The following is a 13,380-nucleotide window of genomic DNA, read 5'->3' on the forward strand; positions in this document are numbered from 1 at the left end:
TTCTTTAAATGCAATTCTTTAAACAGAACCCTTCAGGGTTCTGTTTTTGAAATAATAAAATAATTGATGGTTTAACTTCATGACTTCTTACCGAGTCTTAATGATAGCACGGAGTATTTGTCTACAATTCCTTTAGACCTTTTGAAAGCTTCAAATAGTTCTCCATTGTCACTTTTGTTGACCTTGAGGGTCGGACACGTGAGCCTGGGCCACAGAGATGTCAGAGATACCCATTCCAGGCACAGGTAGTATTGATCTAAATGTCCTCTTTAACCTTGTTTTATGTACATTTTTCCTCATTCAGAAAAATTTCTGATTTTAACTGATTTTATACTTAGCACATTTCATTAAACTGACCATGTCCCTATGAGGTCAGAACTGGAAAGGATCTTGATTAGCTATACCCACCTAGTGACATCTCTAACTCAAATTTACATCAGTCAGCTTTCTTCTCCGGTTGTCTTGGCAGATGGTGAACGCCTGCAAAACACAGATCCCAAAAAGTGAGTATCTTCATAGTTTTTTTTTCTCTCTTTTTCTTTAGCTTATAAAGTTTTAACAAGTTAAATTGTCAGGATAAATTTTATCATGAATAAGAAAAACAGTCCCCATTTCCTTACTCTCTTCTGGGTATGGTGGGTTACACATAAGACACTTAAGTGTGGCTTCCCATGTCACCAGAACGCAATATAAAGGAAAGACGGTGGAATGAGATGGACATCATTACCCTAAGTACATGTATGAAGACACGAAAGGTGTGATTCTACTTTGTGCACAACCAGAGACATGAAAATTTGTGCTCTATATGTGTAGATGAATTGAAATGCATTCTGCTGTCATGTATAGCAAATTAGAAGAAATAAATAAATTTGTTAAAAGGAAGAAACTGTTGCAGGTAATGCTAGTATGTGTACTGGGCCTACTCAGTGCTGCCTGCTCCAGGGTACTTGGTGGTGGGACATAAAACTAGCAGAAGGAATTTGCAATCCTGCTGAGTAGAGATAACACAGTAATACAAGATAAAAATAGATAGAATGGTTTTGTATTCTTTTTAGACATACATGAAGTAGAACATATTTTGACATATTATACATACATGGAGTATAACTTATTCTAATTAGGATCCCATTCTTACAGTTATACATGATATGGAGTCACACTGGTCATGTATTCATACATGAACATAGAAAAGTGATGTTCAAGGGGCTGGGGATGTGGCTCAAGTGCTAGTGCTGCTCGCCTGGCATGCGTGGAGCACTGGGTTCGATCCTCAGCACCACATAAAAATAAAATAAAGATGTTGTATCCACCGAAATGTAAAAAATAAATATTAAAAAATTCTCTCTCTCTTTAAAAAAAAAGAAAAGTGATGTTTGATTCATTCCACTGTCTTTCCTATTCCCATCCTTCTTCCTTCCCCTCATTCCTCTTTGTCTAATAGAATAATTTCTTAACAGTATTCTTGAGTCTAGGCTTAGAAACCATCTAATTAAGGAAACCGTTTTGTCAAGAGCTCCTTGATACTTTAATATTTTAAATCTTCCCTTTTCCTCTTTTACAGAGACAAGCAATGCTGGGGAATGATAATTTATAACATTTATTGAGCCCTTACTGTGTTAAGGTGTGTATGCCATTCAATTCCTGGAACAGTCCTATAAAGAGGTAAATAGTATTATCTGTATTTGTACATGAGACAACTGAGGAACAGAGGGGTTAATAACCTGCTAAAGATTACACAACCAATAAGTAAATGTCAGAAAAGTATGTATTCTTCCCTTTCTCTTCTTCTTCCCCCCTGCTCCTCTCTCTCCATGCTATTAAGGATTTATGTACCTTGATAACTTAGTATTACAACCACAAGAGCTGGAGAAAATAAAAATATGAAAATGAGGAAGGAAATTGAAATTCTACAACTTATTACTTTTAAAATTTGGTTTTTAACGTGTGGCAATGTAAGTGGTTAACATGGTGTGTGTGTGTGTGTGTGTGTGTGTGAGAGAGAGAGAGAGAGAGAGAGAGAGAGAGAGAACACATGAGAGAGATGACATAAGCAAGTCTTCCCCCAGAGAAGCAGAAGCATTCTGCACACTCATCAGTGCTGTGGGGACAGTTTCACAGTTTCTTGTTGATTCAGAAGTTATCTTGTACATTAAAGGCTTTGCTATATTGTCTTTTATATACCATGGCTATTTTCCCAGGTTATAGCTGTATTTCAGCTGTGTCTTATATAAGTGGGATTTTATGTCATAACTAAGATTAGAATAACCACATTTTCTCTTAATCTGTTTTGGTTCTGTGTTTCTCTTAATCTATTTGGTTCTGTCTTTTCCATCCCAAGACTATGTAAATGCATCTCTCTTTATTCCTAACACTTTTTACCCTTAGTGAGTCAAGTCTCACAGACTACCTAAGAAGGAGTTTATCCTTTCCCCATTCATTTAACGTATTTTATTATATGTTACATTCTTACCAATACTTAATTGAGTTCTGAGATGTCTATTTGTTCTCTTGTTGAACATTTGTTTTGCAGGGCTAATCAGTCATCAATGTTAATAGAACTGCCTAATGTCTGGAAGTGCATGTCCTTCCTAATTATTCATCTTTTCCAAAAAATGGTATCACTAATTGGCTTTTCCATCTCAAGGAAGGACACTCTGGGCATGGAGCATAGACAATATGTACTATCAGTTAAGAACCTGCTAGTGAGCTCTGGCTTGCTGATCAGCTTTGCCAGTGTGTGTGTGTGTGTGTGTGTGTGTGTGTGTGTGTGTGTGTATTGCAATTTAGAAATAAACTATTCATTTTAACTTTATAGAAAAACTCATCACAGTTTGACGCTGGTTGTCCCTAATCCTTGTGTACCCAAAGTCTAGGGAACTAAATAGAAAATGGCATATGTGGCTTATACTTTCATGGCCTTGGCTGGTTGACCTGCGTGGGCAGTGGGTCTGAATCCACACCTGCCTGTCCACGGGGCTGATAGGTCTCAGAAATTCCAAAAAAAGAAAGAAAGAAATCTCACAGCCCCAGCACTCCTGTTCACAGATACAGCTGTTATTCATTTTGTAAGCAGTCATGTTACTCACAACAGCCACTGATTGCTGAAGAATTACTGTGTGCCTAATGGTGTGCAAACACGTGCTCATGACCGAGTCAGTGAACTTACAGTTCAGAGCGCTTATTGTTCTCCTTTATAACGAGCACATTAAGCTTGGCATGTTTAGGCCATGGGGAAATTTTAAAATAGACCAAGAAAGGACCCAAACTTCAAAGTCCAAATTATGTACCAAATTACCAGGATGTTTCCTAAGAAGCAAAATACCTTAAAGCTGAGAATCCTTGGGGCCAAGAGTACAGTATAGGTACTCACTCCTTTGTGGCATGTCATGTTGGGGGGGGGGGGCAAATGTGCTTCTGACCCCCACCAAAATATAACAAAATTATAAATTATGACATTATGTTCCAGGCCAGTTTATAGATGTATTAAATTCAGTTCTAAAATGTTTTAAAAATAATTGTAAATAGGGTATATAATTTTTAAAGGTAAAGATTAAATTTTTAAAATCTATCTAAATTGACAATCAAAAGAGGTTTTGAAGAAAACTCTTTCAAATTATTTTGGAAAAATACCACTGCTGCTTTCGTGACTCTGTGGCAGCAGGTATAGAATGCATTATCAGAGAAGTTCAAAAAGTGTTTTAGTTAATCAGTGATCTCGGTCTCATATACAATAATCATAGCATTTCTATGGCATTTTTAAAAAATTTTTAAATTTGTTTTAATTAGTTATATGCAATAGTAGAGCACACTCTGATACATCATACATAATGGGCTATGATTTCTCATTCTTCTGGTTGTACATGATGTAGAATCACATCGGTCGTATAGTTGGAGAAGAGAATATCGAACTAAGTGAAATAAGCCAATCCCAAAAAACTAAATACGGAATGTTTTCTCTGGTATGTGGAAGCTAATTCACAATGCGGGTGGGGTTAGGGAAGAACAGAGTTATTTAGGATTAAGTAGAGGGGATTAAAGGGAGGGGGAGGGGGAATGAGGATAGGAAGAATAGTAAAATGAATCAGAAATTATTGCCTTATGTATGTATATAACTATGGCCTTTTTTCAATTTTAAATATCTTTTGTCATGGTTTGACTCTTAAATATCCCCCAAAGACTAAAGAACTGGTGGCCAGCTTGTGGTGCTACTGGTAGATACGAAGGCTCTAAAGTCAGGGGGACCTCTCTGCCTTGGGCTTTTGCTCTCATTCTTTCACTTCCCAGCCACAATGAAGCGAGCAGACAGGAGGCAGAGCCTTTCCTACCCTGCTGCACTGTGCTGCCATAGGCCCAAAGAGACAGGGACAAGAAACTGTGGACTAGAACCTCTGAAACTGTAAATCAAACCCATCTTTCATCCTCTAAATAGTTTATCTCAGGCATTTTGTCACAGTAATGGGAATCTGACACATCTCTTATAATTTGTACAAGACAACAAAGTAATTGAGAGCCTAAAACAATGAGCAGTTTCTTGATAATTTAAGGAGAAAAGGGACAGTGCAGGACAGAGAAATGTGTCCCCTTCCCCAGCACTCACTGGAGGAAAAGGTGGATACCTATGAAAATGGTAATGCTGTGCTTCCTCCTGAGTCACCCCCACATTCTCTTATCCCCCTTCTCATACCAGGAGCACGGAGGCAATGACTGGGGGAAGAAATGTCACAGGGATCACCCAGTTCATCCTCCTGGGATTCTCAGATTTCCCCAGAATCACAGCAGTGCTCTTTGTGGTGTTCCTGCTCATCTACATGACAGCGCTGACCTGGAACCTGTCCCTCATTGCTTTAATAAGGATGGATTCCCACCTCCACACTCCCATGTACTTCTTCCTCAGCAATCTGTCCTTCATCGATCTCTGCTACGTCACCTCCACAGTCCCCAAGATGCTATCCAACTTCTTCCAGGAGCAGCAGACCATCAGCTTTGTGGGCTGCATTGTTCAGTACTTCTTCTTCTCAACCATGGGGCTGAGCGAATCCTATCTCATGACTGCCATGGCTTACGACCGGTACGCTGCCATTTGTAGCCCTCTGCTCTACTCTTCCATCATGTCACCCTCCCTCTGTGCTCGCATGGTGCTGGGATCCTACGTGGCCGGACTCACTGCCTCCTTATCCCAAGTGTGCTCTCTGCTTCAGCTCCACTTCTGTGGGCCTAACGTCATCAGCCACTTCTTCTGTGACATGCCCCAACTGTTGAAACTCTCCTGCACTGACACCTTCTTCGTGCAAGTCCTGACTGCTATACTAACAATGCTCTTTGGGATAGCCAACGTCCTACTGATCATGATATCCTACGGCTATATTGTCATGTCCATCATGAGGATCACCTCTGCCAAAGGCAGGTCCAAGGCGTTCAACACCTGCGCTTCTCACCTCACCGCCGTCTCCCTCTTCTACACTTCAGGTATGTTTGTCTATTTGAGTTCGAGTTCTGGTGGTTCCTCCAGCTTTGACAGATTTGCCTCCGTCTTCTACACCGTGGTGATCCCCATGCTGAATCCCTTGATTTACAGTCTGAGGAACAAAGAAATCAAAGATGCCTTGAAGAGGCTGCAGAAAAAGATAGGCTACTGCTAAGAACATGGATTCTGAGATTTCTGACAGATTTGGGGATAAAGTGGACTAAAATGCACATGACTGGAGCACTACAAAATTCACATCAAGCTTGGATGAAGGCTCAAAGTGAAATGGACAATATGCTAATAGGGCTCCATGCTGCAAAACAGAACGTTCTGGAGGTTCATTATTTGCACCCTACATCAAGGGTGGCCTCCTGATTTGTTAATCTATCCACAAGTATTTGTGAAACAGCACTTTTTTACTTCTTTGGGCTTCTACAGTTCAAGACAGCTCTAATCAGAGTTCTGCCCCCTGGAAACATCTTGGCAAGATCCAGAAACATTGTCTTTTAACTACTCTGAAGCCATTTCTTCATGGTGCTGACACTGGTTATTCTGTATTTCTGCCCAGGTGTATATAAATGCATAGAGAGAGGGAATCTACCACTGGGGTATGGGGGGAATGAAGCTCTGTAGATTGGCTTGATTGGGCTGCCAAGAAAGACCAAATCAAGATAGCCCACGTTTGTCTAAGGCATTCCTCATAGCTAGTTGTCTAACAAGTTGATGGTCTTATCCTTCTCTACCACCTGTTGTCTAGGTGAGAAAGAAATGATCAGAATCATGGTGGAAAGAAGGATATGATTTTTTCAGTGCCACTTACTTAGAGTTTAGTTTTTGCACCCAGGATCCTGTGAGAATATACCACATGAGATATTCACAGTCCATGCCACAGGCAATAGCAAGATCTGATCTCTCTTACCGTCCCTCATTCAATCCAGACAATTTACCCTTGGTTGACACAACCAGTGGAATCTCATCAGTTGAGTTGTTTCTAATGTTTCAGGAACCTGCTCAAGTTTGATGTAATACCTGTATGAATTGATTGCAATGATAAAGAGTCACTGAATAATAGAAACCTGTGTGAATTCATTCTAATAATAAAGACTAACAATAAATACAGGGAACTGATATACATTCTTTCTACTGCCTATGTTCAATATTTTGTGTTCAAGAGTTTTAAGGTGGGTGAGATGATACAATGGGTGAAATAGAATAACTGTTGATATCTTCCAGGAAACTCCAAGAGCTCAGAGTGCTACTGACTCAGATGGGGTTCTTTCTGTACGCATCTCTTTGTCTTACAGAGAATGTGGTTCTAGTTCTCTGGGTTAAAAAGTGGATCAAGATTATGATAATGATTATTGTTATGCTAGGTTATCCAGATGTGGGCATACTGATATAAGCCAGATAATATATTTATGTATCATCTCTGGAGATTTATTAAATTCTTAATGTGGCCTAGGAAATCCAATTCTGATTAAGGTCACGTAGGCTCTTCTGTTTAATTAGGGATTCTAAATGAAGAGATGCTCAAAGGCTTTGCCAAATTGTCGTGAGTTTTCAGTTGGCAAGAGTTGAGAAGAGGGGATGGCAGAAGCTCTGAGAGAATGCAAGGGCTCATCCCATGCCAAGGAAACAGAGCCATAGAATAAAGGGCACCAGGCAGCCCTCCAGACAGGGGCTTGTGCTTAGAAACATTGCTCTTTACAGATGTGTAAAAATGTGGGTGAGAAATCTGTTCCTAAGGGACCACAGGGCTTCAATAGGAGACACACATGTTTTAGGAGCGAGTGGAGGATATTTCCATAATATTGCACAGATTTAATTATTTAATATCTTAAATTTTTAAGTATTTTTAAAAATAAACATGATGTTTTGATATGTGTATACATAGTGCAGTGTTCAAATCAGGGTAACCGTCTTACCCATCTCCCTAAACATTTATCATTTGTTGTGATATGAACATTCAAAAATCTTCTATTTTGAAATATATAATATAGACACCCTCATGTGCAATAGAATACCACAATTTATTCCTCCTCTCCACAACATTGCACACCCACCTTGTCCCATCCCCAACCCTCGTGCCCACCCAGTCTCATAGTCACTGTTCTACACTCAGTCTCTATAGGACCTCTCTTTTTTTTTGATTCCACATATGAGTGAGGTCATGAGGTATTTGTCTTTCTGTGTCTGCATTATTGTCCTTAATACAGTGTCCTCCATGCTCATCCATGTGGTCACAAATGACAGAATTTCATCCTTTTTTAAAATCAAATGTTAATGAACACTGGGTGAAGAAATTAAATCAGTAATGTAAAAAAAAAAAATCCCACCAAAGAAAATCCTAGGGCCTGATTGCTTCCTTCATTGTTGAATTTCTCCTCTAGATCATGAATGGTTTCCCTGATTTCACAGAATCACCTACCTGTATTTATTTGTATCTTGTTGAGTTTCCTTAAGAACAGTATGTTTTGTGTGTGTGTGTGTGTGTGTGTGTGTGTGTGTGCGTTTGTTGGTACTGGAAATTGAACTCAGGGGCACTCCACCACTGAGCCACATCCCCAGCTCTTTTTTGTATTTTATTTTAGAAACAGGGTCTCACTGACTTGCTTAGGGCCTCCCTAAATTGCTGAGTCTGGCTTTGAACTCCTGCTCCTCCTGCCTCAGCCTCCAGAGCTGCTGGGATTATAGGTGTGCCCCCATGCCCAGCCTTGTTAATTTGGGGTGGGGAGTCATTCAGAAATTTCCCTTTCCTTGGGGTCAGTTACTAGAGAATCAAGGTGCTCCTTGGGTGGTGTCAGGTCGTGTTTCTTGCATCCCTGCTTGACATCTGTGCCCCTCCAGGGGTGGTCGTCCCTTCTGATTACACAGAGGGGCTTTCCTAGGGAAAGGCTTTCTCCTTCAGGGTGCAGGTTGGCAGAGATACATTCTCCTTGGTTCTGAGTCAGTGCAACACTGTAGTTTTCATGCAGATTCTTCAGCTGTTGGTCCATCAGTGAGGCCTGGGAGTGACCCAGTGGCCTAGACTGCAAGAGTTTGTAGAAGCTGTGGGGTGTCCTTGAGGCAGGGAGGACTCCGGCCTTTTTCTTAAGGTAAGGGGGCACACTAAGGTGCACCCACCAGCTTAGGGGATGTCAGAACAGGGTACCAGGCTGCTTATGTAGCTGAAGGAGCATGCAGCAGGACAGGACCACAAGCTCTGGTTGGGGGGAGACCAGCTATGGAAGGGCAGCGGGCTGGTTCCAAAGACAGGAAGGCACGCACTGGGTCTCCCAAAAGGAGGACAGCCTCACAGGGGGTGGGATGTTAGGATGGTTCTCTAAGATACTGAATGCTTTTGTTTTATTCAAATACTTTTAATAATGTTCTATTCAAATAGCTTGAAATAAAGATCAAACTCATTATTTATTAGAATTAAGACTATTTTGGCACTGCTTGTTCGGCTGATTGCCCCGTGGCTGGAGTCTGCGGCGAGCGCTAGGAAGTGGCAAGGTGGCGGCGAGGAGGTGCAGTGCTGCGGATTCTGTGGGCTCCTGCCAGCGGTGCAATGGCTGTGCTCAGTGCTGAGTTCTGGGTTTGAGACGGAGGAGAGAAGTGGTCCAGTTCGGTTCTCCACACCTGTCAGACCACGGAGGAGGCCATCTTGGAAAGCTGATGTAATCATCCCTGTTTTCTACTGATCTCAGCTCATTCAGCTACGGAACAGGTGATTTCAGGCTGTTATTTGCCTGCATCTCGCAGACAGATTGCTCAGGCTCAGGGCTAGAGAACCCGCCAAGACTGCTTCTTGGAGCTTGCTCCTAGCGGACCGTGCACCGAGCTCTGAGCGGCCCGGTTCTGGCTCCCGGAGCTGCTTTCACCCAGGGCTGGGGAACCCGCGGAGACTGCTTCTTGGAGCCTGCTCCTAGCAGAGCGTGCACTGAGCTCGGGGCGGCCGGGTTCTGGCTCCCGGAGCTGCTTTGGCCCAGGGCTGGGGAACCCGCGGAAACTGCTTCTTGGTCCGGGTCCTGCTGGGTGCTGTGGGGGCCAGAGGGGCAGAGTGGAGCTGCCACCTGTGCCCGGAACAGGCCAAGCAACCCGCCGGCTTGGTATCACGTCACCCCAACTGCAGCTGGGGCCGAAGAGAGCAGCCGCCCACGCCTGGAACAGGACCAGCGACCCAATGGAGTGGTAGTCAAGTCACCCCATTTGGAGTAGGGGCAGAGGAGAGCCGCCGCCCAAGCCTGCAAGGTAGGCAGACCTGAGACCCACAGTCGGGATAGGCCCGGTGGCCTGCCAGCGTGGTGGACACGTCCCGCCGATTGGAGTGGGGGCTGAGCAGGGCCACTGCCTGCGCCTGGAAAAGGTCCAGCAACCCACCAGCGTGGCAGTCAAGTCACCCCATTTGGAGTGTGGGCCGAGCAGAGCCGCCGCCTGAGCTCGCAAGGTAGGCAGACCGGCGGCCCAGCGGTGGAACTGGCCTAGCGGCCGGCAGTGGAGGCAGACACGTCACACTGGTTGGAGTGGGGGCAGAGCAGAGCCACCAACCATGTCCGGAAAAGGCCCAGTGACCTGCCGGAGTGGCAGTCAGGTAGCCCCATTTGGAGTGGGGGCCGTGCAGAGCTGCCACCCGAGCCCGCAAGGTAGGCAGATCTGCGACCCACTGGCGGAATAGGCCCAGAGGCCTGCCAGCGTGGTAGACACGTCACACCAATTGGAGTAGGGGCCGAGCAGAGCCGCCGCCCGCATCCGGATCAGGCCCAACGACCCGAGGCCGTGGTAGTCACATCAACACAATTGGAGTGGGGGCAGAGCAGAGCCACCACCCGCGCCCGCAGGGTGGGCAGACCTGCGACCGACTGGCAGAGCAGGCCTAGCGGCCTGCCAGCATGGTAGACAGATCACCCCAATTGGAGGAGGAGCACAGCCACTACCCGCCCTGCAAGGGAGATTTTTCAACTATACAAGAGCAATATAAATAAATAGGGGGAAAATTTCAAAAACACAACAGTTTTACCAAGCAGAAAGAAACGCGAGCAGTATGAAAAGACAAGGCAAGAAAGGACCACAAGCAATGCAGGTCAACTCAACTTTAGAAGAGGTAATAGCTGCAACAGATGGAATGTCAGACAATGAATTCAGGATATACATGCTTCAGATGATCTGGAGTCTCAAGGAAGACATGAGACAGCAAAATCAAACAATGAAAGATCACTTTGACAAGGAACTACAGAAACAAATCCAAGAAGCAAAGGATCAATTATACAGGGAGATAGAGGTAATAAAAAACAAACAAATAGAAATCCTAGAAATGCAGGAAGCAATAAACCAACTTAAAAACTCAATTGAGAATACTACCAGCAGAGTAGAACACTTAGAAGATAGAACATTAGACAATGAAGACAAAGTATTTCAGCTTGAAAAGAACATAGACAGCTCAGCAAGACTGTTAAGAAACCATGAGCAGAACATCCAAGAGATATGGGGATAACATAAAGAGACCAAACTTAAGAGTCATTGGGATACAGGAAGGCATAGAGGCCCAAACCAAAGGAATAAACAATCTATTCAATGAAATAATACGAGAAAACTTCCCAGACTTGAAGAATGAGACAGAATCCCAAATCCTAGAAGCCTACAGGACGCCGAATGTGCAAAATCATAAGAGATCCACACCTAGACACATTATAATGAAGATGCCCAACATACAGAATAAGGAGAGAATTTTAAAATCTACAAGAGAAAGGAAGCAGATTACATTTAGGGGTAAACCAATCAGGATAACAGCTGATCTTTCAACACAGACTCTGAAAGCTAGAAGATCCTGGAATAACATATTTCAAACACTGAAAGAAAATGGGTTCCAACCAAGAATCGTGTATCCGGCGAAATTAAGCTTCAGGATGGTAGATGAAATTAAAACCTTCCACGATAAACAAAAGTTAAAAGAATTCGCAGCTAGAAAACCATCTCTTCAAAAAATCCTTGGCAAAACATTACAGGAAGAGGAAATGGAAAATAACAATGAAAACCAACAGTGGGAGGTAGGACAGTAAAGGGTGGAAAATAATCAAAGAAGAAAACAAATCAGGTTTAGTAACATTAATAAGCAAATATGGCTGGAAGAACAAACCATATCTCAATAATAACCCTAAATGTTAATGGCTTAAACTCACCAATTAAGAGACACAGGCTAGTTGAATGGATTACAAAACAAGACCCAACAATATGCTGCCTACAGGAGACACATTTGATAGGAAAAGATATACATAGGCTGAAGGTGAAAGGTTGGGAAAAATCATATCACTCATATGGACTGCGGAAACAAGCAGGAGTGTCCATACACATATCAAATAAAATAGATTTCAAGCCAAAGTTAATCAAAAGGGATAAAGAGGGACACTACATACTGCTCAAGGGAACCATACACCAACAAGACATAACAATCATAAATATATATGCCCCAAACAATGGAGCAGCTATGTTCATCAACCAAACTCTTCTCAAGTTCAAGAGTCTAATAGACCACCATACAATAATCATGGGAGACTTCAACACACCTCTCTCACCACTGGACAGATCTTCCAAACAAAAGTTGAATAAGGAAACTATAGAATTCAATAACACAATTAACAACCTAGACTTAATTGACATATATAGAATATACCACCCAACATCAAGCAGTTACACTTTTTTCTCAGCAGCACATGGATCCTTCTCAAAAATAGATCATATATTATGTCACAGGGCAACTCTTAGACAATATAAAGGAGTAGAGATAATACCATTCATCTTATCTGATCATAATGGAATGAAACTGAAAATCAACGATATAAGAAGGAAGGAAAAATCATGCATCACTTGGAGAATGAACAATAGGTTACTGAATGATCAATGGGTTTTAGAAGACATCAAGGAGGAAATTAAAAAATTCTTAGAGTTAAATGAAAATACAGACACAACATATCGGAATCTATGGGACACATTGAAAGAGGAAAATTCATTGCTTGGAGTTCATTCCTTAAAAAAAGAAAAAACCAACAAATAAATGATCTCATACTTCATCTCAAAATCCTAGAAAAAGAAGAGCAAAACAACAGCAAAAGAAGTAGAAGGCAAGAAATAATTAAAATCAGAGCTGAAATTAATGAAATCGAAACAAAAGAAACAATTGAAAAAATTGACAAAACTAAAAGTTGGTTCTTTGAAAAAATAAATAAAATCGACAGACCCTTAGCCATGCTAATGAAGAGAAGAAGAGAGAGAACTCAAATTACGAGCATATGGGATGAAAAAGGCAATATCACAACAGACACTTCAGAAATACAGAAGATAATCAGAAATTATTTTGAATCCTTATACTCCAATAAAATAGAAGATAGTGAAGGCATTGATAAATTTCTTAAGTCATATGATCTTCCCAGATTGAGTCAGGATGATATAGACAACCTAAACAGACCAATAACAATTGAGGAAATAGAAGAAACCATCAAAAGACTACCAACTAAGCAAAGCCCAGGACCGGATGGGTATACAGCAGAGTTTTACAAAACCTTTAAAGAGGAACTAATACCAATACTTTTCAAGATATTTCAGGAAATAGAAAAAGAGGGAGAACTTCCAAATTCTTTCTATGAGGCCAACATCACCCTGATGCCTAAACCAGACAAAGACACTTCAAAGAAAGAAAACTACAGACCAATATCTCTAATGAACCTAGATGCAAAAATCCTCAATAAAATTCTGGCAAATCGGATTCAAAAACATATCAAAAAAATTGTACATCATGATCAAGTAGGATTCATCCCTGGGATGCAAGGCTGGTTCAATATACGGAAATCAATAAATGTTATTCACCACATCCATAGACTTAAAAATAAAAACCATATGATCATCTCGATAGATGCAGAAAAAGCATTCGACAAAGTACAGCA

The 13,380-nt window shown here is 41.9% G+C and overlaps 2 protein-coding genes across 2 annotated transcripts in view; one reads left to right on the forward strand and one right to left on the reverse strand.

Moving 5' to 3' along the window:
* LOC308641895 (olfactory receptor 5A2-like) overlaps window positions 1–13,380 on the reverse strand; it is a gene marked incomplete at both ends in the record, with an annotated part of 114,313 nt that overhangs the window by 58,883 nt on the left and 42,050 nt on the right.
* On the forward strand, window positions 4,701–5,639 carry LOC308641170 (olfactory receptor 5AN1-like; the record flags this gene model as incomplete). Its single annotated transcript, XM_081279480.1, has 1 exon — window positions 4,701–5,639. One exon carries the CDS (start codon window positions 4,701–4,703, stop codon window positions 5,637–5,639), a length of 939 nt encoding a protein of 312 aa, XP_081135606.1.

This window comes from Spermophilus citellus (assembly GCF_964194105.1).
Source record: "Spermophilus citellus genome assembly, chromosome: 2".
Classification (NCBI taxonomy): Eukaryota; Metazoa; Chordata; class Mammalia; order Rodentia; family Sciuridae; genus Spermophilus; species Spermophilus citellus.